Source organism: Alternaria alternata, assembly GCF_001642055.1.
Source record: "Alternaria alternata strain SRC1lrK2f unplaced genomic scaffold CC77scaffold_20, whole genome shotgun sequence".
In the NCBI taxonomy this organism is placed as follows: Eukaryota; Fungi; Ascomycota; class Dothideomycetes; order Pleosporales; family Pleosporaceae; genus Alternaria; species Alternaria alternata.
In genome coordinates, this window is record NW_017306209.1 from 45851 (window position 1) to 68696 (window position 22846).

At 51.1% G+C, this 22846-nt stretch overlaps 9 protein-coding genes and 1 non-coding gene across 10 annotated transcripts; 4 read left to right on the forward strand and 6 right to left on the reverse strand.

The window, feature by feature from the left end:
- Positions 1-438: 438 nt before the first annotated feature.
- Positions 439-2763, reverse strand: CC77DRAFT_339525 (hypothetical protein). The gene is made up of 3 exons (XM_018531327.1): positions 2746-2763; positions 1598-2522; positions 439-1536 (listed from the first exon to the last, which is right to left on the reverse strand). Exons 2-3 carry the CDS (start codon positions 2430-2432, stop codon positions 650-652), a joined length of 1722 nt encoding a protein of 573 aa, XP_018382180.1. The 5' UTR covers positions 2433-2522; positions 2746-2763; the 3' UTR covers positions 439-649.
- A 367-nt stretch (positions 2764-3130) lies between these two features.
- On the reverse strand, positions 3131-4497 carry CC77DRAFT_339555 (hypothetical protein). Its single transcript, XM_018531328.1, has one exon. It carries the CDS (start codon positions 4143-4145, stop codon positions 3261-3263), a length of 885 nt encoding a protein of 294 aa, XP_018382181.1. The 5' UTR covers positions 4146-4497; the 3' UTR covers positions 3131-3260.
- A 1312-nt stretch (positions 4498-5809) lies between these two features.
- On the forward strand, positions 5810-7079 carry CC77DRAFT_1064643 (hypothetical protein; the record flags this gene model as incomplete). The annotated part of the gene is made up of 2 exons (XM_018528749.1): positions 5810-6032; positions 6085-7079. 2 exons carry the CDS (start codon positions 5810-5812, stop codon positions 7077-7079), a joined length of 1218 nt encoding a protein of 405 aa, XP_018382182.1.
- A 1876-nt stretch (positions 7080-8955) lies between these two features.
- On the forward strand, positions 8956-11320 carry CC77DRAFT_1077120 (hypothetical protein; the record flags this gene model as incomplete). Its single annotated transcript, XM_018529257.1, has 1 exon — positions 8956-11320. Exon 1 carries the CDS (start codon positions 9389-9391, stop codon positions 11318-11320), a length of 1932 nt encoding a protein of 643 aa, XP_018382183.1. The 5' UTR covers positions 8956-9388.
- Positions 11321-14297: 2977 nt separating this feature from the next.
- On the reverse strand, positions 14298-16376 carry CC77DRAFT_1043005 (flotillin domain-containing protein). The gene is made up of 2 exons (XM_018527294.1): positions 15667-16376; positions 14298-15614 (listed from the first exon to the last, which is right to left on the reverse strand). The coding sequence occupies exons 1-2, from the start codon at positions 16097-16099 to the stop codon at positions 14530-14532; spliced, it is 1518 nt and encodes a 505-aa protein (XP_018382184.1). The 5' UTR covers positions 16100-16376; the 3' UTR covers positions 14298-14529.
- A 553-nt stretch (positions 16377-16929) lies between these two features.
- On the forward strand, positions 16930-18232 carry CC77DRAFT_1023527 (hypothetical protein). The gene has a single exon (XM_018525679.1). The coding sequence runs from the start codon at positions 17271-17273 to the stop codon at positions 17964-17966; it is 696 nt and encodes a 231-aa protein (XP_018382185.1). The 5' UTR covers positions 16930-17270; the 3' UTR covers positions 17967-18232.
- Positions 18233-18276: 44 nt separating this feature from the next.
- Positions 18277-18361, reverse strand: CC77DRAFT_t82. The gene has a single exon. It is a non-coding gene; the product is annotated as a tRNA-Asn (tRNA).
- On the reverse strand, positions 18300-19784 carry CC77DRAFT_970023 (NGG1p interacting factor 3). The gene is made up of 2 exons (XM_018535806.1): positions 19741-19784; positions 18300-19637 (listed from the first exon to the last, which is right to left on the reverse strand). The coding sequence occupies exons 1-2, from the start codon at positions 19749-19751 to the stop codon at positions 18563-18565; spliced, it is 1086 nt and encodes a 361-aa protein (XP_018382186.1). The 5' UTR covers positions 19752-19784; the 3' UTR covers positions 18300-18562.
- Positions 19785-20021: 237 nt separating this feature from the next.
- Positions 20022-20820, forward strand: CC77DRAFT_1043009 (bola-like protein; the record flags this gene model as incomplete). Its single annotated transcript, XM_018527295.1, has 2 exons — positions 20022-20217; positions 20348-20820. 2 exons carry the CDS (start codon positions 20022-20024, stop codon positions 20521-20523), a joined length of 372 nt encoding a protein of 123 aa, XP_018382187.1. The 3' UTR covers positions 20524-20820.
- CC77DRAFT_339894 (oligomeric complex COG6) lies at positions 20305-22844 on the reverse strand. Its single transcript, XM_018531329.1, has 2 exons — positions 22511-22844; positions 20305-22463 (listed from the first exon to the last, which is right to left on the reverse strand). Exons 1-2 carry the CDS (start codon positions 22802-22804, stop codon positions 20673-20675), a joined length of 2085 nt encoding a protein of 694 aa, XP_018382188.1. The 5' UTR covers positions 22805-22844; the 3' UTR covers positions 20305-20672.
- Between the last annotated feature and the right edge of the window lie 2 nt (positions 22845-22846).

A 22846-nucleotide genomic window follows, 5' to 3' on the forward strand; every position in this document is an offset into this window, starting at 1 on the left:
ACGTTGAATGGCCCTTCCCACTCCAATTCTTCCAGGTTAGTCAATCCAGCGAACACTTTCTCGATCCTGGATATATGCTCGGCATGCTTTCCCTCCAGACACAAATGAAGATGTCTAATCATGTGTGGTACATGAGATCCCGGTCGTTCAAGCCTTTGGAGTAAGCGGAGGTGTGAGGCTCGATCTAAGTCTAGGGTAATCTTTCGGTAGAGGTGGGGAACAGCGAGAATGTAGAATTGGCGTGAAGCCAAAGAGAGATTTGCGACGTCCTGGATACTCTGGCAACGTATTTTGGAGATTATTAGACTGAGAATCTCATTGACTTGTTGCTCCAAACGATGGGCCTGCGTCGGCTGTGGGGGCTTCTCCGAGCGTCTGAGCTTCATGGTTGGCTGTCGCTGATGTCGGACTTGATCGCAGAAGCTAGTTCAAATGATAGTTTTGTTGTTGTTAAGTAAGGCGAAGGCGTTCTAAGACTGTCTCGCTCGCGCCAAGGCTTGTTACCTAGGTGAAAGCTCACACAAACGCTTTGACTCTTTGACAAATTCACGACCAGAAGCTGAACTCGGCGATTTGTACGACAAGCGAAGATCTCGATTATGACAGTCCTTATGAGTACCAAGAAGAACGACACATGGCTTGAGCATCGTCACGCACTGTTCGTTTCCAATTCTCCATCCAGCCCCCAAAGATTGTGCAAGGTGAAATCTTCAGAAAAGCCAAACTTTGTACCAAGGCTCCGCTCCCGCCTTTTTAGTTCTTGCCTGTATCCTTTGCTATCCCGGTATCGTTCCAATCGGGATTGCTCCTTGCTCATCTCTTCAAGGTCAATAGTTGACATTCTGTCTAGCTTCTCTCTTTTGTTAACGTTGCATCCGCTCGAAGCTAGCCACCCAGCACTGTTGAGCCAGACGGTACACTCTGAGTTGACCCATGTTCCAGGCGACTCTTGATCTATCCGCAGAGCCTGGAAGCAGATTTGAAAAGGTTTTTCGCATGGAAGTTTTAGAAGTTTGCGCCGCAATACTATGAGTAGAAAAACTTTCTTGCATCTCATACAGTAGTTTTGATAGCTTTTCGAATGTTTGTACGGAAGCCGCAAGTGCAGTACCAGATCGATGGGTTCCTGAAATCGAGCAAGCTCTTCCACAACGAGCGCGAAACTTGAACGCTCCCCTGGTACGTCGATGGTGAGCCTGAGTCTCAATAGAATGGGACAAAGTGTCCGAATCCTACGCATATCGTCCGCAGTTGGCGCGTATAGCGATGTAATCCCACGTGGCCAATCCCATTCTCGAGTCAAGTACAGCTCCCTGATTTCAGGGTATATTGGCAATATGTCCCAGGGGGCGCAACGGATGAGAGGAGGAGGTACTAGATGTTGTCCATAAATGCCATAACTTATACGACGTAGCTCAGGTAGAGGGTTGCTCATTAATATCGTGACTAGCTGAGTTCCAGTCTCACTAGTATTCATTCTATGATCGAACTGAAAGCTGAGATGTTTCAGATGAGGAGTTTTCCCAATAAAGTGGTCTAACGGTTTGTATTAGCGCATGACCATAGAGAGTTTGTACATAAGTATAGAACCACTTACGAAGTAAAGAGGCGTGTTGTAGATGCAAAAAGGTAAGCCGGTCCCATTCTCCCCTCGAAGCCCACACTGACAACTCACGGCACGTGAAGATGGACGTATGTAGCACTAGCTTTTCGGTACAACGGAAGCTGCTGTTGCGAAAAAGATCCAACATTTCTGGAAATGCATTGACCTCAGATGAAGTGCAGTTGATGATAGTCAAACCCGATAGTGTGGCCTTGTCTTTCAAAGACATAAGAAGATTTTTCTTGAAGTCAGGGCTAAGTCTCTGTGCACCATCGTAGCGGTACACGAACTTGTTTAGCTGAAGACCCGCTGGATGGACCATGACATAACCATTTATACGAGCGAAGTTTGACCGAAATGTAGTGGTGGGTTTCCAGGCGGTAATGTTCAGACGTGCTTTTGGGTGTCGAGAAGCCAGTAACTCAAGGAGAAAGTACGGCATTCGTAGAGGGCCAATCCACGTAAACTCCTGTAGATACGTAAGCCTACTGAACATGACGCAGAGGTCGTCCCATTGTAGTATATCTTGTTTTGCGGTGTCGACAATGACGATAGTCCGGATTCTCTCTGCAAGTCGACACCTAGGTGCCGATAATCGCTGCAGTAGACGAGAATGGGATGCTCTCGAGAAATCGAGCGTGATGTTGCGGTACAGATAGAATACAGCAAAGATGTAAAGCCCGCGAGAGACTAGACACACATTAAGGATATGGTGTTTGCCGTCGCTACACAGAAGCTCGATGATGAGGTTCAGAATCTCAGGGCTGAGATTCGCAAACCGGTGCAGGCGTTTCCGTTTTGGTCTGAGTCTATCCAAGATTCGCAACATTCTCTAGGGTTAGCCTTCTGTTCACCCTATTGGATTTCTGGGATGGAAGAAAACATCCGTGAGGAATGGAGTTTGGAATCGTGCAGGATCCTAGATCATGTAAGTCTCGCCGACGAAGGAGCCACTCGGTATCTCCTACTTTTCTGTCCCCAGTTTGGAATGATAAGAAATGGTCAGAAAAAGATCGCGTAAGAGCAATAGTAGAGATTTTGAATGCGAAAAATGTTTGAATAAACGGGGTATTCGTGCGAAGCGAAAATCAAAAGTCCCTTGATACGCGCATTACCAGAATACACGAGGCATCTCTCCGTACCTATGGATGCAGTGGGTCGTACCGGTATAAGAATTCCGTCAATCCAATAGAAACATCTCAGTTGTAGACAGATAAGCCACATAGGGCGGGGGCTACGGAATACATGGAACATCTCAGACTGTGTGGATCAGAGTTTCCTTTGATGAGAAGGTCCAGGCGCATGGTATGCTGCGATGATTTCGGTGCTGTCGGTAAGATGTCTCGGACCCAAAAGATGTGAGAGGCCGCTTGCAGAGCTCGACAACTGCAATCCATGCACGGCCCAGGACCTAACCACTTCTATCACCAACACCACAGCTGCGAGAAAACGCATCTTTTTGTAAGGGGGTATGCTGGTGAAAGCGCTAAGTCTATCATGATTTGTGGAAACTAAGTACCAAGGCAAAGTAAGGCGCCCGGCGCCAGTTGTAAATTATGGATGGATGACCACCCCAAACGTTACTAGGATATCGTTCATGAAGACACATGCTAAGCTATAAAAATGTCAAGACATCGGAACCAACAGGTATCCCCGTTCAAAGTCCAGCAGTGGCTACCTTCGGTCCCGCGGCACGCTCCGTCCATGCTACCAAACCGTGATCTGCATGCGCCCAGTACTCGCGCGTCTTCTTATACATGGCCATACGCTCAGCAAGAGTTGGAGTTGCCATTATCTCCTTGAAAGGGATTGGCCGCTCCTGCACAGGCACGTCTTTGAAGTCTATTGCAGTACCCGAATCTGCGCGCTTCGATCTCGCGGGTAGTTGCGTATTCATGGTTGGGAGCTGATGTTCGAAGGGCGGAGGTCTTCGCTGAACAATGATAGGTTGTTGTCTGTGTGGGGTCCTTGTTTTCGGAGAATCGAGATCTGGGGTCGAGTAGATGGAAGAGGTCGTGGTGAGACGCGCCAGTGTCCTTGTTTCTTGCAGTGGCAAGTGATCTTTTCGCATCGGCTCTGGTATAGGTCTTGGTTCAGGAGTGGGCGTCTTTGATATTGGCGTTGTATCGTATAGTTCGCGATCTAGTCCAACCCTCTGCCGTAATTTCGACATGCTCGACTGCATCCGTAAGGGCCTGCCTGCATTGTTGGAATTCTCCATTTGACTATGCACCTGTTGCTCTCCGCCAGCTCCGCGCGCTACTTCAGTATGATGCGAAGATGAGCTGCGCCTCAATCTAGACAGGCCTCTGGTCAAGGAAACACTCGGTCGTCGTAGCGTGCCAGCAACGGTATCTGACCGCCTTGGTACTTCAGTCCTTCCAATAGCAACAAAGGTATGCGAGGGTCGCTCATCCGGCACTATCGCAGTGCTAGGAAAGTAGTTGTCGAGGTTCGAGCCGCTATCGCCCAGCACGTTCACGCCACCGATGTGTTTAGCATCCATCGGGCCTGAAATGATAAGCGTTTTTGTCTTGGCCATAACTTTGATGCAGCCACAGCGAGGTAGCAACGAAAAGGGTGAGCCACAGGGTGCCTGATGCCCGTGTGTTGACCGGTTGCATACAGTTCGTCTCGAGTGGGTGTGGGTCTTTTCGAGGAGGTTCGCGATGGAGCGGAGGATGCGACACTAGCAACAAGCAACAACAATGTCGAGAACCACAGAGGTCGGCCGTTTCTATTGTTTCTTACAAAGACGATTTATAGCCCAGGAGGAACGAAATCTTCGCTTGGATGCGTAGTAGCTTTGGCAACGATGGGACGCAATTCAGTACGTCTGGCAGGAATGTCTTGAGAACTTGATCTGAACCCCGTGAGTATACAGTCTCAATGATGTGGCTACAGTGCTTCGAAAGCGTTTTGAGACTCAAGCTGTGGCTGCACCCTGGAAGTAGATCATGTTGCCCAGGGTTGAGTCATCTGAGACGTTCGACGTTGCGAGCGCGTAATACGACCAGATGCTATCAGACTCGTCTCAGTACCAAAACACACGGGAGATTGCCCATGACGCAATAGAACGCAACAAGGCTAACCCTAACATACAAGGCATATGGGCGTGGTATTGTTTTATACCCATAGGTTACCGGTCGCTTGTCGGAAACACGACATTCCGAATACCAACTGCATAGCATTCATGATAAACTGCCGGCTGCAGATGGACAATCTCGGCTATGAAGGCCTGCTTCCATGGTGAACCGTAGCTCTGATGATACACGTAGCGTATGCCGTGGCCCGTACTACAGTGAATCGTTTGCCATTGTTCGTCTGGAAGGCCCCTCTGCCCGCTTGAAGGTATCTATTAGTGCTCTGAATGCGATGGGCCGGTGCGGAGGTCGTAGAGGGGCCGAGGTAGGGGGCGGGACGGCATGTACAAAGAGGCTGTTCTATCACGACGGTCGCGAGCGCTCCTGTAGAAAAGCGATTCAGCTAGCTGGTGATCATGTCAATACCGTCGCGCTCAAAGGATTGATGCGCGTGTTCTGGAGGCAAGCGAGGGCGCGCCGCCGAGATGAAGCATGTTTGCGACGCGCAGAGTACGTTTTCGACTTGCGCGCGACGTCCTCACACAAATGTACCGTGATCTCCAGGCAGCGACGTGGTTGATGGGGTTGATGAAGCAGACGACGTTCCGAAGAGTCGCCAACGTCTCACCCAGGCACGCAAGGAATCCCAAAAGTCTTAGCGCGGATCCACTCATAGCGGCCCTCCGCGCCTCACAAGGTTAGCGAGCCATCGCCACCATCGCGAGGCTGCACGGCAGCGACTTCGAAGGGACTTCACCTTCCATCCAGGGGTAGCCTTCATGCAGTTCTGCTTCTATGCACGGTCAGCTCTGGCGGCTCCCGCTACGGCGGCTTGCTTGACAGGTGTCAGGCAACGCTTCAAAGCGCAGGACTCCATAGCATAGCTGGTAGGACTTAACCTGTATATAAGGCACAATGCCTTGCGCTGTATGAAAAAGCATCATCAGCATCCATCTACACGTCTTTCATTCATCGTCTTTCGAGTCGTTCACTTCGTTATCCTTCTTTTCATCGTTCCTGGAGAATCGATAGGCCGGCCCACTTTCGTTATATATCCTACTAAGACCCTATTCTTGTTTATTATTCACGATCACGACCGAAAGAAACGATACAAGAATTCATCATGAAGAACTCCGTCATCGCTCTTACCCTCATTGGTGTCGCGGCTGCCCGCCCGACCCTTATGACCAAGCGTGAGGTTCCTCAGGAACACGCTCACCGCAACGTTAACCTTGCTGTCAACGACCTGCTTCAGCAGAACAACCCGGACAACATTCAAGATAGTGTCTTTGCTCTCCTTGGAGCCAAGGCTGCTGCAGAGGGTGCCGGAGACATCACCGATACGGGTGAGTTGTTTGGAACGCAGCATACAAGCTTCATCAAACTAACTACCAATAGACTGTCTTCAGCAAGCCGTAGCTGACCAGGCGTTCACCAACGCCAAGGATGCTGGTGATGTCGCGGGCATGACTATGGCTCTCATCTACCGTACTTTGGAACGAAACACTGGCTCCGTCGGTCTGGCCTCTGCTCCTTGCCAATCCATCAAGGCCGTCAACCCTGAGATTGCTGCGCTCCAGCAGCATCAGGACCCTGCCAGTGATGGCGCCCAGGCACTCAACAAGCAGATTGCCGAAGAGCTCGCTCGCCAGATCGCCTCAGTCGGTGGTGATCCATCGATGGCCAACGAAGCTTCAACCTTCGCGCCTGGAGAGATTGGCGACCCGACCGGTGCCGGCAACACCTGCGACGTCGACACTGACGATGCAGGATGCATCAACACCCAGAACCTTCGTGTCGATGATCTCACCGAGGATGAGATTACTGCCGCGGTCGCTGGTGTCAGTGGAGCTGCTGGTAACGGCACTGCCGCAGCTGGTAATGCTGCTGCCGGTAACAACAACGCTGGTAACAACAACGCCAACTCTGGCAACAACAAGGGCAACGCTGGCAACAATGCTGCTGCTGGTAACAACAACGCAAATGCTGGCAACAACAACAATGCTGGTAACAACGCCAATGCCGGTAACAACGCCAACGCTGGTAACAACAACAATGCTGCCGCTGGCAACGCTGCCTCTGGAAACGCTGCCTCAGGTAACGCTGCTGCCTCTGGTGCCGCCGCCTTCGGCAACTGCGACCCCACCATCACCTTTGGTATTCCTTCGGATGGCCGTCAGGAGGAGGCTTTCGAGCCCACCGATCTGAGCACCTTCAACCACGGGTCTGCTCAGAAGATTGACATCATCTCACAGTTCATCTGCTCACAGATGTCCAACAAGTGCGACGTAGACGCTGCAGCTGTCAGCACCTGTGATGATGCTGCGTCTGCCGCTTCGGGACTGACAGGTCAGGCTGCTGCAGATGCGTTTAACTCGGCTCTTGGTCTTTAGATAGAGGCTTGATATGGGACGTGAACAGTAGGGGAGAATTGATGCAATGACATGGCTTACACGATGGCAGAAACCTGTATGAAACAGACATTATACCATTCTTGACTTTCAAAAATTCAAAATATATGAACCTCATGGGACTTCTCCATTTGACTCAATGTTCTCTTCACAGGTTAATGCAATTTAACACAGATATGCCATTTTAACGCGCGGCGTAAACGTCGCAGAGCGTGACCTCATTAGCCGATTCGCTGATTATGCTCGATGATCGCCTCATGTCTTTCGGCAGCGTGAGTGGGCTGCGATAATGTTCGCAAGCGCATGACACCCCCGCATTCTCGACTATTGAAGATGTCGGATGCACATAGTAAGCCCATGGTCTTCCTAGAACGGGCTGCATTTTAGGCCTCGTGCTGTGTTGAGCGGCTGGAGCCCACTTTGAGACCCTCAGGGCGCTCGGCAGTCTTTAATAAAGCAAAATCCAGCCAATGAAACATCAAAACCCAGAACTGTTGGTCGACAGTATTTCCGAATCGAGCAAGACACGTGCATATCGGGATAGCTAGATATTGGTGTGTGACGAGCTGCAGCCGATCCAGACCCTTCTCGCAGCCAAGCGCGGTATGCACATAACGTTGCGGCACACCAACTCCGGGCGGGCATAAAACGGGATCGAACTTGTCAGGGTCAATTCAACAGCGGCGCGGACAGCAAAGAACACAGTATTAGAGGGAAACAGGTTTTGATTGGGACGTGCCATATAGTGCGATGCACCAGAGGACTCGAAGCATTGGCTATGGACCAGCCATGTAGTAATGACTCGTGCATTTGTTGTGTTGTAAAGCAGAGGCCCACGCTCCACTGTGGAGAAGAGGGTTAGAGTCGTAGCGAATTGGGGTTCTCCAGTGTGGCATTGGCCGTGCGTAGTGTGTCGCGTAGCGCATAGGTGGCAGGTTTCTGCTGGTCGTCGCTCGTTCAAGTCGACGACGGTGCAGAAGAAGTGTATGTGGTGAAGTGGGGAGGAAAAGCAAAAGACAACGGGGAGTGGCCGTTATGCAAGCGGCGAGACCGCCCACAAGCTTGCAGCGAGTTGGCAGCGGGAGACTGGATGGAAAAGTCGTGACATGTGTTCGTGCTTGCAGAAAAACAAGGCCTCTATGCAGGGGCCGCCGTCGAAAAGAGCGCCACGGTCAAGGTATGACTGCACAGACCATGGCAGCTTGGATGCGGTTAGGCCGGGAGAGATGAGCGCGTCGAAACGCGTCAGTTTCGTTATCGAGAGTCTGCGGCAACAGCTTCACGTGGTGTGTGGAAGCACAAAGGGCAGAGTAGTGCGCAGACCAAGGCACAGAAGCGCATGCCGCCTCGTGTGGGCGACTTGAAAAAAAGTGTTGGACGAGAAGTGTTTGATTTTGTATGGGGCTCGGGGCACTTGGTGGGTTTGCAGAGGTTCTATCGACGATCTTGGTCTAAGCCCATCCGCTGTCTCGCACTAGCCGGGCAGCAACCGTCAGCCGACTTTTGCGAACCTCACCGCACATCACCTTCACCATCACGACTTTCACGACCATCCCGAGCCGACCTCGCCCGTCGCACTCCCGTGCGCGCCACGCGACTTCCTGACGACCGTTTCCTTTACGTCTTTCACGAATCTTGACTTTCGCTTGCGCATTCCATGGACGCGGAATAAGGCGCCCACTTCCCTTCCGCCCACGCACCCGGACCGTTCACCGCGACCCACGACTCCCATATTTTGCCAAAAACCCGCCATCATCCACCTTTACGATAATCCACGCGTCTTCGCACCCGTCTCTGGACCTTTGCGCGTCGTCTTCGACTTTTGCTAATCGCGTTTTCGCCAGTTGCAAGCTGTTGTCGCGACTTGGAGCTACGCGCCATCCTCACCACAAGGACCTCTTGTGCATTGTCCTCGGCTGTAGAGCTTCTGCAACACTGAAAACGCCCGTTGCCACTGCATCTAAGAGTGCGCGACGCCTTGCGATAGTACGCTCGCTTTATCAAGCCGCACTCGATCCTGATTGCACGTGTAACCTCCCTGCAGCCGCACTGTCGCGTTCGCAGAGTACCAAACAGCTGCTGGGACCCGCGCCATATCGAACCTACCGCCCTGCATAATCAAACCAACCCGACAACAATCGGACCACGCTCGAACTGGATGCATTAATCGTTTGTCGTGCCTGAACTGTCGTGCCTCCTTGCACTTTCTTTGAGATTGACCTCTTGGTGTGGTCAAAGACGACCGTATCCTGAAACACCCGACATCCCGGTCATCTCAATACGTTAGCAACATGGACGCCGAACGCCCCAACCTATCTACTACCTTACCAAGGAACTTCATGTTCCATTACCGTGACGGCCCGGCTCCACAAACACCCGAGCCAGAGCCACAACCCGAACAGCTGCAACCGCCGCCACCGCCTCGACAAGTGCTCAAGGTCCGTCGTCGCCGTGCCACCATGGCCTTGAACCACGACAGCATGGACGCAGTCATGAACCAGCAACCCATTCCAACCATTGAGGCCCCCGAGATCATGTCAGAAACTTCGAGCGATCTGCCACCATACTCACTGCCACAAAACGACGCGTTCCTGTCTCCAGGATTCGGCTTCAGCCGTATCCTCTCTCCTCCCAAGACTCCTGTTGCGCAGATGAGGACCATCAGCCACTACGAAGGACCTCAGGACTGGTCTGACGTCCCACATGTCAGTCAGAGTGAATCATCAAGCAGACCTACCTCTTCGTCGGGCTTCTCAGACTCGTCTGTCTCGTCCTGCGATAGCATTGGCTCATTCATGTCGCGAAGCGGCAGCTGCACCAGTCTAGAAGACGAATCATCAGACCCCTTCGCGTTCTGCCCACCCACGAACAAGTCTCAACGTCCGGCCTCACCTTCGATGGCTACCCCACAACCTCGCCCTGCTAAGAAGCTAAGATTGAGAGCATCCTTCAACCAAGAAATGGATCACCACTTGTGGATGACTTACATGAAGTATCTCCAAGATCCTACAGTGACGCCGTTCAAGGCTCTGCCGAGCACGACTCCCCCGAATGGAGTATGCCATCGTGTGGCGAGGATGGCCCGCAAGACCTGGAAGGGCCCAAAGCACACTCGCGCTGGCCCGCACGCGACCCCACAATCCCACCCCCTGACTGGTACACCAAGTGCCCTAAGGTCGATAAGGAGCGGCAACAACACACCTATCACTCTGTCAAGCAAGTCATCAACACGCTTCCCTAGCGAGAAGCAATGTCGAAAGCGACTACGAGACTTGGCTAAGCAGAAACCGACTCTGTCTGCACACTATCAGCGTATGCTTCGTCGATCGCCTTCGCCGCTACAATCCTCTCCCCCACCTGAGCCAGAGCCGCAACCGATGCAACCGATGCAACAGACGCAACAGACGCAACCACAGCAACAAGAACAGCAACCGTTGTCCTCGCCGTTCGGCTCTACTAGCTTTTCCACAAGGGACATGAATCTGTCGCTGGCTACAAGCACCGCAGCATCGATGCAGTTGGGTAACCCGTTGTCGCAACTTACCAAGGATATAACACCGAGACCGTCGCCGCGAACATGGTCAAGTGCGCGTTCTTCTGCTCACCAGAAGTCGCAATCGCTCCATATCGGCCTGGGATTGGGCAACGTGCTAGGCTCACCATTCCATGCGAGGTCTGAGTCTACCAACAGCAAGATGAACCAGAGCAACGCGCGAACGTGGCACGCGCAGTCATCCTCTTCCCAAACACCACGTCTCGGCTCGCCTTTTCAACTGCACGCGCCTCGACCCAAGTCGAGGGTGTTCAAGCGACGCGCACTTCACAACAGCTTCGAAGATAGAGCACGAAACCGCGGAGAGAGCTTCGTCAACGAGATATTTGGGGCACCAGCCGAGTCAAGCCATCGTCGTGTAAGGAGCCGTGGTTTCAGCTTGGGCGACATGATGGAAGGTGCCCGGCGACTACCTCTAGTCAACGACCCGTCAGGGTTCAACCCGTTCGCACATGCTGGATCTGCTATGCCTAGCCCAGCTCAGACCTCGCCTGCTGTGCCAGCAGATGTTCAAAGTAAAGGTACTGTTCGACTAGGCTCACCATTCGTTGGTCGATCAAGTAATACCTTTCCTCGAGCGGCACTCTCGCATAGCTTCGAGCCTCCAGCTTCATTCGAACAGCGTTTCGCCGGCATGCCTAGCGACTCGGCACACCTATATCGATCGTAGAGCTCGATTGTCTTCTCTTCCGCTTAATCTATGCACCTAAGCATGGTTGCATCATCGGCGTTACGACCGACAGCCTCAAGCGTTGTCATTGCATACACTTGCCTTTTGGCTCACAGCCTAAACCTGCTTTCTGTCAAAAGCATTTCCTTTGTCTTGTCTATACCAACTTCGACCTTCTTCAGCGGCAGATCTCTGCACGTTGGATTGCTTCTTGGTTCATGTTCTCGACTTTTACTTCTTGGACATGATCATGTGGCTACATGTGTCTTCGATGAACTTCAATAATTTGGGTGTGGGAGGCCGAGAGCGACGTTGGGTTCGGTATGGAAGGCCCTACAACAGACGACGTCCGACCAAACCTACGGCTTCGGCTTCCCCATCTCTTTTGCGTATCCAGGCATTCTTGCTCGGCTATAGCTTCCTCTCTTTATCAACCGACCATACAGATCGGTTTCTTATTTCCTAGTGTTCATGTCTTTCTCTTCTATCACGACGGACATGATGAACGTTACGAAGCGTGGGTGGGATATCGGCGCCAATCGGGTATGGAGTCTTCACGAATCTCAATGACTGTCTCGAAGCGTGAACGACTAATACCCAGTCTCTTGTCTTTCAGTGACATCTGCTTCGATATGGATTTGGTCCGAAGGAATGGATCGGCTGGATGGGTGATATAGCGGGGTTGACGGTTCGGAGAAGAGCCTAAACACTTTGACAGATCAGCTGGTCCTTTCTGAAGGAATACAGATGCTTCGAGCAGATGAACTAGTAATGAATGAAATGGATGATTCAAATGAAAAGAGTGTGAAGAAGAGACTGTGCGTTCCACCTAAGCCCCTCTCAGTGCACTGATCTCCGCACCGCCGTGCCGTAAAGTAGTTCCGTAACGTGAGCACAGGCGTCATCATGTCTGGTCTGTGCCTTCTGCCCATGATCCATGGTAGGCAGTTAGCCCTAAGCCACGACGCGATGGATCCCCCTGCTGCACCGCATTCATTCTCTTTGATGAAAAGCAACAGCTGTTTCAACACACGGTATAGAACAAGAAGCCAATAAGTCCTGAATCTCTATCTGTGTACAGATGAGCCTGACCGACGAGGACCATCTAACGATCTTCCGGCAGAAAAAATAAAACATGCAGCAAGCGGATGGAACCAGCCCACAACACCAACCCCGAAGTTGAAGTTTCGCGGCCGCATGCACAATTAGCCCAGGCATTACGCCGAGGCCTAACGTTTTCCTCGCTGCCGTAGCTGTCCGGCCAGTCAGACAGTGCGAGCATAAGCCGTAGTACCCACTTGGGCTTATTGTGTGGAGAGTTGTGATGGAATTGTGTCGCACGTCGCGTGCCAAGTTTCTCAGCCCGTGCCCTTGTGCTGGTGCGACGCGTCGGAAGTAGATCATGTGCTACCGCGAACGCGTGAGACGTGTCAAAGGACGTGTTGACTGCGTAATAGTTGGACCGGATGCGGTAAAGTCATGGTTTGGCATGGAGAGGGGCACCCTGAGAAGGATTCATCGCGTGCATTGGTGACCTATCTAGTGCAGCGGCTGAGTTGCTTTTGGCAACTAGGGATAAGCCCTTTGGCAATGGTATTGGGTGCGGATGCTTATGCGTCTGCCGGTGAGCATGTATAGTAGACGCAGGTTTTACTAAACGCGTATATGGAGAAGCGGACCTCGCTTGCTGAGTGAGCTCGAGATCATCGGTCGCCGATGTTTATTCCCCTCATCACACAGCCCAACCCTGATAATCTCCGTTCCAGGCCCTTGTTTGCTTTAGTGTTCTCACGACACCATAACACGATACTGACGACACGCGTTGAAAAACTTCAGCCGTGGCCGGTTTCACGTTGAGGGGGCGGGGTGTGTGTGGAGACGCTGCATGCGGAAGGTTCGACGGATGATGATATCGGGCTGAACACTGGCGTCATCTTCAGTATTACCACGGCAACTGAGGCAAGCCTAAGGCGACGGATCGCCTTTGCAATATTGGAGACTGAACTAGATCTCACCGTCTTACGATCTTCTATGCGGGTAGTTATCTACCTATGCTTGGTCAGGATATTTTCTCCGTCGCTCCACGCGTTCGCGTTTATCCGAGGCCATTCGGCGCAGCCTTCGGATCCTCCATCGACATGGCAACTTCCATCTTACAAGCATGTCGACTGGTGAACTAATTGTTTGTTGCTTAGGATATCGTATCTCGGAAGCACCTAGGCCTGGCTGCTGTCTCTTGACGCACGCGGAACTCTGCCCGAGGTTTCCATGTTGGATGACCAAACGTACTGGACTCACAACCTACATTCAAAGTATCACGCAGTACCTTCGAGTGCACCACCAGGATCCGAGTAGGTACTCTTATTCTCATACGGTGTGCAAAAGAAAGCGACTATTGATGAGTACTGAAATCTGGATTTGGCAAGCCATCGTGTTGCATGCGATGCCGGCTCCTCGGGACGTTGTCACGCCGTTCGATACCACCAATATGCTCGTCGCAAAAATCTAACCGCACAGGACAAGGGATGTCCTATATGTGTGTAGTCGAGTACTCTAGCTTTTAGTAGCGAGCACACTTCTCCCGTGGAATTTGCACTAGCTCAGGCCAGTGCTTGAGGACTTTAGGCGGTGAGTCGTGCTGAACAGTCAATCCATATAGCATGCGGGGGTGTCGTAGATTCGAGATGTCCGAAGGAATCTGGAGCTGGCGTGGGAAGCTGCCCCTCAATATACGCATCGTGCTAAGGTGAGAGGTTCTGATGTTTCGATTATGCTCCCGTAGAGGATGCGTATTCTTCACTTCCATCTTCCATTTATTGCCTCCAGATCGTACCTCGGTAGACTAATTTCTTAACGATTGTCGTGCAATGTGGCTTTATATAATAAAAGACTACACAACGCATTAGATATTCGAGATGTATCTATTATCAAGCTGGGTCTCTCTTTTGCATCACTGGGACTGTTCGCATCCAAGTATAGTAGTATGTTTTTATAGCATTGTACATTATGATAAGTATATATTATGGTAAAAGCAACGGATCTTGTTCTAAGAAAAAGCAAATAGTACAACAACGTATCCCGAACTCCTAGCCGTGGCCAAGCCGGGGTATAGCAACTAATGACGTAGAAAAAGACACTGACATCCACAGCCCACCTCTCGTTTGTGCAATTTGTCTCCGTTCATCAACAACGCCGGTCATACCACCTCTCTACGAGGATATATCACTACCGTTCCTCAGATGCATCTTGCTCAAATCACCGTTCTGCTGAGGCATCTGCGCTAACCAGGTAGGTGGCGCCATACCAGTCTGATCATGAATAGTGCTGAGAAGAGGTGGCAGGCTCTGGAACAGGTTGCGAATAGGTGCCGACGGATCCGCCATGCCCTCACTACCCTGGCTGCCAGTGTTCCAGACATTGATCTTTGGTTGAAGTCCCTTGATAGCGTTACCATTGGCTTGCGCAAGCTTCTCGTATGTGCCGTTGGTGAGCATGAGGTATTGCATGAGACCTTGAGGACCACCGAGAACATTTGCCATGTCGCCGTAGGCCTTGGCCATCGCGGAAAGACCTTCGGCCTCGCGCTGTTGGGTGATGAGGTGGGCTTGAGCTGCACGCTCCTGGGCGAAATATTCTGCTTCAGCTTGACGCTTGGAGACGATGAAGTTCGCCTCGGCTTCGCGCTCTTTCGCCTGGAAGTTTGCCTCAGCATCGCGGAGTCGACGGAAAGCAGCAGCTTCAGCTTCGGCTTGCTGGCCGTACTTGCTTGCATCTGCTGCCTTCTCTTGGGTGTACAGTTCTGCGTCAGCCTGCTGCTGGGAACTTTCCTTCTCAATCTTAGCCTGCACAACCTTGGTTGCTCGAAGACGTTCAAGCTCCATGAGTGCCCTCTTCTTCTCGACTTCCGTCTGCAGCTCCGCATCACGGCGTTCAGCTTCACGCTTAGCGTTGATTCGAGCAACATTGAGGTCGCGGCCAATCTCAATCTCCTTGTCGGTGAACTTTGCATCTGCCGTGGCCTTCTCGGCTTTACGTTCGGTTTCGAGGACGGCAGTCTGGGCGTGGATCTTGGCGACTTCTTGCTTTGTCTTTCCTTGCTTTTCAGCCTCTCCGACCTCACCTTGCATACGAGCATGGGCGACATCGACCTTAGCTTGGTTGAGAGCGCCCTCGTGCGCCTTGCGAGAAAGAAAAGCAAAGTACTCTGAACCTGGTGTGTCTTGTAGTTCCTTGACGTTGGCGTTGTAAATGCAAAGACCAAATTGGTCCAGCTCAGATTGCACTTGCTGAATTACTACTCGCAATTAGTGTCTGCCGTATAGGTAATCTGTAGATTTCGAGCTTACCTTTGTCCTTGAAGATCTTACGCTCACGGAAAAGTTCTTCCATAGTCATGGTGGAGACGATGCTTCGAGTCTCACCCTCAATAATACCTTTGACAATCTCTTGAACATGATTGCGACCCTCAGCAACTGAGACAACACCCTTAGCTGCTGTTTGAGTAGGACTGCCATCGCTTTCTCCAGTGAGCAATACGGCGTATTTCTCAAGAGCTTCAGGGCTATCTGCAGGGCCGATTGTGAAGACTGCTGGTAGAGCAAATTTAAGTTTCTCGATAGTCATAGCCTGGAGGGCCATGGAGAAGTCAAAGGGTGTAATCGAGATCTTCGAGACCTTTTGTAGGGGGTATACAAAAGCTTTCTTCTTAATTAAGACTTTCTCGATTCCTACACCCGTAATAACGAGGTAGGAATTCGGCTCTGCGACATGGTACCACATGCTGACGGCTGGTTTTTGAAAAACTCAGATGATGCTGATGGTAGTTTTGATGGAGTTGGTGTCCAATATCGAAGGATAGTCGATGAAGGTTGGAACAGGTGGTGTAGTAAAGAGGAGTGATGCAGCCCTTATAAAAGATAGGAACCTCTACTCAGTAATATATATGAAGGCTTTGCGTGAGTTACGCGGTGCTGATAGAACCACGGTACCTAATGTGCTCGTAAAGGACTCAAGGTTGTACCGTACCAGAATTGAGGCTCGGGATGATGATGAACAGGTGTACTGAGGTGTATCAGGCAAAACAGGGGCCATATTGACTATTTTATACATCTCGAAGTCTTTGAGATAATGTTTGCACATGCTGGCTTATCCGTGCAGCCGGCATGTAAAGGCGTTCTCGGTGACCATCTTCGTCTGGTGTTGGTGGAAACATATGCACAGACCATATGACTAATCCCAAAGAGGTTAATGCTTTCTGCCTTGCGCCACATAGCCTGCTACATGTGATCATCTCAGCCTTGGTCCTGAAGCGGCATTTTGACTTTTGAGAGGCATAATTCCAGCACGGTGAGCGAAATAGGTGCGTCTTTTTGCTGCGCAATGCATCGCTCAAAGAAAAGGGCCGGTGAGGCGATCTTCAGGCCGAAAGTCAGGAACGCGCTGTGCAAACTGGGCGTTCCCAAGCCTCCGTCCCGAACTTGCTGGTTGAAGTTACTGTCTTCTATCTTATCGCATCCAAGACATTGTCTTCACTGCGCCAAGCTTCCCGGGCCGAACGCCTCGCGACCGTGCAGATGCATGCTTGTGATTCGCTTACCATAGGCGGCGCAGCGTAACACTGCGTCCTTATTCCCATGGCTTATAATGTCACGAGACTATACAGGTACCCTTTAGGACTAGTTAAGGCATCAGTATACGGGATTGAGGCAGGGCTGACTTCTAGAAATCTGCTAACCAGAGTATAGGTTTGCCGAGATCCGTAGATATCGATGAATGACTCTTCTGACTACCGCCACTGGAGCGGAAAACAGAAGTTTGGTAAAGAGAGCAAGTAACTGACCAAGGAACTCGAATCGCCGCAGAGATTCTGATGTCACAGCATCTACACTTCCACACCTCTACACATAGCGATACCTAGATAACCTTCATCTCTCAATCTCAAATCTCGACAATGTCTCGAAACGAAAAACAAGCCTCTCCTCCACCGTACTCAGAGTACAGCTCACCAGGGTCCACACGAGGTCAGACCATCCTCGATCAGTTAAGCACAACCCGCACACACCACATTCAATCCGTGATCGAAAGGCACGTCATTCCTCTAATCGAAGAACGCGCTACCTACGGCATCGCCCAAACAACCATCGCCATGCTCCCCTCCGATATACCTTTGCCCGCAGTGGAAGAGAAGTCTGAATACAGCTTCGACACTTCCGACTCCAAACCGGTAGAAGTAGTTGGTTTCTCATCAGAAGACGAGCCGAAAGTCGTGCGGTTAGAAGGCCAAATGAATCGGACAGAGTTTTGGAGACCGCAAGTTGTGATTGTAGAGTTGGAGCGTATGCTAAGCGAAAACCTGAATGCGAGCCCGGTTCTCAGGAGTCCCAGAGGGCATGGAAGAAGTGAAGCGGATAGTGCACAAAGGCATTCGAGGAGAGGGTTTCTCAGTAGGGTTATGCCATCGTTAGGGCCAGAGCTGCGCTCACCGAGCGGAAATCCCGAGGTTGGCGTGAAACAATTGGATCAAGTAAGAATGGTCGTGGTAAAAGCTAGATTGGAGGAGATTTGTCTGAGGACTGTAAGCGAGTTTGGCTTGTACGATACAATGTCGAAGCAGTGCGTCATCATTCGGGTAGATGCACGGTGTTGATTATTTTTCAAAGCCTGTAGACGAGATATTGAGTATTTAGTAAGGGATGATATGCGATCTTCTTACCATTTACTCGTTGGAGATGCAACACATACGAGGCGAGTACGTATTTTACTTGGGCGCATCTAAGCAATACTCGTCACCTCGAACCTCATGCAATACTAAAGTAAGTGTCAATCATGCTGCATGTCAATGTATGTTTTTAGCAAATGCATTCAGCAGTTCTAAAGAGGAAAAAAATTGTAGCTTCGTGATGAATACGGATCATATGTCTACGTGCTGACTACACAACATAGGCAAAAAAACAATCCTCCTCCGGGAAGGCTCGAACTTCCAACCTCCTGATAGCCACTGGTGTAACAGTCAGACGCGCTAGCCAATTGCGCCACAGAGGATTTGTTGAGATTCAAAAAATTGTACCATTTATATAGGACGGCGATGATGGGCCCTTGACTACCCTGAAGATTGGGCCACGGTCGTCGCATGGTGAGGTGTGCGGAATGAAGTGGGGCAACCAGGTCCGGACCCCACCACCTCGAATTCCACATCCATATCATCATCGTGATTTCCCATGAATTGTGTCCTATTTGCTGTCGCTATGCCTCCTCTGCGTCATTCTTCAGTACTACTATGCCATAAGGATCTCGATCGACCTCGCTGACGCCAATCTCAAAGTCATCGTCCGCCAATGCCTCTTGTAATTCCTCGTTGTCCTTCTCCTCTTCTCTGACCTTTGTCCATTCTTCTTGCACTGCCTCTTCTAGTTGCTCCATCAACACCTCTGCCAGGAAGCCACGCTCAGAATTGCTGTGAAACAAGCTGATAACGACCCTGCCCTTCTCGATCGCCGCAAGCGCCGAGTGATGATCCATCTCGCCTGTGAACAGCAAATCCACATCGAGACCGTTCAGTAGGCCTGAGCCTGAGCCTGCACATATGCCTACGCTACGTATCTCAATATCAGAGATCGTCTTGTCCTGTGGTATGGCGATTGGGAAGCCCTTGGGGTTGTTGAGTCCCTTGCCTATGCGATCGAGTAGCGTAGGAAGCGGTTGTGGGTGGTCGAACCTTACGACGCGACCCATACCCGCTCCAGGGTGTGAGGCTAGTGCTGGCGATTGAGGTTTGATGGCTTCGCGCTTGTGAGGAGCTGTGAGTGGGACCGTGGTGGGGGCAGGTAGCTTGCCAAAGCTGAGCATTGGCTGGCTCGGATGATGTTGCAGGGTGAATGTAGGGCGCTTCTTCTTTTCGACGAAGGGGTCATCATCATCTGCGTTTGTGTTGCTTGTAGCTTCGGATTGACCGTCTGCATCTGAACCGTCACGAACCGTCTTCGTGCCTGTTACAATATCCGCTAGCCAGTCCCCAAGCCCTCCTGGAGCTGAGTCAAGCGCAGTGTGCGGGCTGTACACACTGATGCCATGGCTAGCAAGGCGTAGTAGCGATTGCTGTTGGGTATCCGCGAGAGTCAAGGACTTTAAGCCTCTGAATATGATAGGATGGTATGCGATGACAATGGAAGAGTTAAGGGCGATTGCTTCGTCGGCGACAGCTTTCGTAAGGTCGATAGTAAGGAGGACGGTGTTTGACTGGCGTCGCGACGGATCGAATGGCGCCTCAAGCAGCAGCCCAGTATTGTCCCAGGAGTTGTCTGCAAGTTCACGGGGGTACCTTTGAATCAGTCAGTACATGATGTTATTTGAATCGCGTAGGGGTCCTGGTCAATTGCTATGCATCGAAGAGGGAACGATGCATTCTATCTAATGTCACTTACAGCTTCTGCATAGCCCTCACCACCGCCTTGGAAAAGGGCGCTGAAGTAGTGGTCGCACTCATAGCGAATCGTCGTGCCGTAGATGCAAACATACAGCTCCCAGATGAACAATTGCAAAGCAAAACTACGCGTGCAGCAATCCCGCCTTAACGCGCCTGTGACCCCTGCAGCTATGCGTCATAGCCCCTCCCCTCTCCAAATCCCGGTCTTTCCCCGTTTGGAAGCCGCATCTTATCAGATCCGAAGATAGGAACACCAAGTCAATATCACATCATCGACCTATGGATCCACGACACAAACTTTACAAAACTCTTGATAATCTTGCCATCGAACCAGACGCTACGAACAATATGAGTGCAAGGACGGACGAGGAAGCGACGAACGTGCAGGCAACTTCTGGCGTGACCATGGAGGGACTGGAAAGGAAATTGAAGGAGGGTTTGGGCGCAACCTACGTTGAGATTGAAGATCTGAGTGGTACGTACTAGTTTTTGGTTTCCAATGTTCAAAAACAAGCCAGGAGGGTTTTGTCGTAAACATGGTGTTGAACTAGACAAGTACGGTTTGGCAACTGGTGTCCTCAGCACATACTAACGAACAAGAATAGGCGGATGCGGGCAAATGTATGAGGCCATCATCGTGTCTCCCCAGTTTGCCAAGAAGACCACTCTAGCACGGCATCGGCTAGTCAACTCGACGTTGAAAGAGGAAATTGCGGCGATACATGCGTGGACGCCAAAGTGCCATACGCCAGAAGAGTGGGAGAAGAAGAAACCTCAGTGAAGCGTGACCACATCGAGTTAGACATTCGAGAGAGCATGAGTACAGACTTGCGCGTCACAAATGATGGAAATGATGAATACGATGCATGAATGAGGTGGAATATCATGATCATTGTCTACTAGCTTGTACATACTTGTCACTGCAGACGTCTAGCTGAGTAGCACCCGTATCTCACCACTGGTACGAGGAAACAAGTCCCTCAACCCGGGCTCCTGCTCCTCGTCTTCCTTGTCTTCATCGTATGTCAGATCATCGGCCGCTATCATCTTGCCCTCCACAATTTCAAAGTCCTCGCAGAATTTGCTAGCCGCTTCTTCGGTGATATTCTGTATCATCTTCCTGTTACGCAGCCGCTTGATGTTTTCCGATGCGTCAATGATAGCTGACGGCAAAAACTCATCCAGCTGCTGACTGGCTGCGACAAGTGCATCTGGCTTGAAAGCTTCCAACTCAGGGATTGTCTTGAGACTTTCTGGCGAATCATCGATCTCCTCAAGAGCATTGAGAAGAGTGACAAGACCAGACTCGTGAATCAGGTGTTGATGTTGGTAGTCTGTCAACTTTGCAACGTTCTCGTCAATCGTATCATCAATCTCGCTGACTCGCTCGCTAGCGAAGGCATATGCAGAGAGCACCTCTTTTGCTGCATAGAGGCAATTAATGGCGAAAATGGCGCTGTCCGGCTCTTTCATCTCTTTCTGCAAATTTTCGCAGCCATTCAAGAAAGGATCTAGCGATTCCGCAAGTACAGTCTGGAACCCTTGACCGTTATCCTCCGTTGCGGCAACTGATGTATCGTAGCTCTTTGCGAGAGTTCGAAGCATCTGAAGCGCATCTTCTAGAAACTCGGGAGCAGACAAGTCGGCCGGTGCTACAGCAAGATCGCTTTGAACATTGGCCACGTAGTCCCTCATATTGGCACGGAATTGCCGCATCGCAGAAGCTTCCAATCCGTCAAATACATCCAAGACATCGGAATCTGGTCCAAGCAGCTTGGCAAAGGTTCCTTTGTAAAAGCCGATCAAGTTTGCGATCTTGTAAGCAAGGGTAGCATCGTCATGGCTTTGAACTACCTGCTCAGTACGCTGCCTTAGGAGACGAGCCACGCCTGTGAGATCGCGGCTGACGAGCTGGTTCAAAGCTTTTCGTCCGTCAAAGACTTCTGCATCTTCTTCACTTCTCAGCCAAGGTTCGCTTTCAAGACCTGCTTGAATGGAACGTTTGATTTCATCGCCATCTGAGATGAAGAGGTTCTCGAGTGCCTCCCTCTCCGATACAGTCGTTGAGTGAGCCCATGCAAGCATGTCTCCGACGTAGCGCAGTGGGTCGTGAGCATGGAATTCGATTGGTTTGGTGGCTATATGCTCTTCTGAAGTCGATCCAGTCAACGCAGCATGGAACGAGTCGGACAGAATGGCTTCTCGTGCCTCGGCGAAGGAGTCAAGACAACTTTGGAATAGTGTGGGACGTTCGGCTAGCACGCGCAAAGACCGGCGCACAGAAGCACTAATCTGCGGGTTTTCTAGATCCAGTGTCTTGAACTCGCGTTGGATCCACCGATATAGCTTCTGGAAGGCTGAGTTGAGTTGCTTGGAGCTCTGTTCTAGCACCTCCAAGCCCAATCGTTGGTCTTCGGTTCCGAGCAGCACTTGGCAATCGTGATGTATTTTCTTTACGCGGGTCAAGACTTGGAAGAAGTCTTCGTTGACAGGCTCAGCAGTGGATGTCAGAGTAGTGGCGTCTTCTTCAGATATCAGGAAGTGGGTGCTAAAGGCGTTCAAGATCTGCTGCTTAGATTCGACCTGCTTCCTTTGAGTGATGAGGCTTGTGGCTTCTTCCAAGACAGGTCCAGTCTCTCTGTTGGCAGCCTCAATATGACCGCGCATATCAGCGCAATAAGTGTTCAAGCTACTGATAGCACTTCCGATACGTTTGAGTTGCTAGTGGAGCTTAGTTGATGTTTTCAGCAGTTCGTGTTGCAACATACTTCGGCAACCTGACCAAAGTCCTTGATGATCTCGCCATTGCACTCGATGACCTCCTTCTGCACATCTAGACGCAACTGACGTCGTGTCTCGGCAGTGTTCTGCACTCGACGTGCATCCAGAGTTTCCAAGGCATCGCGGATCTCTAGATCTGCGTATGATGCAGAGAGCACACTGGTGATCCTGCTCGAGAGGGCATTTGTACCTCGCGACGCGGGGGCTACAGAGGGAGAAGACGGAGAGGTGCCATTCTGAGAAGCGGGAGTTGCCCGGTCCTGGAAATAGCTCACGGACATGACTGGATAGGTGTTGTGACTTTGGGCCCAGAAAGGTGGCAT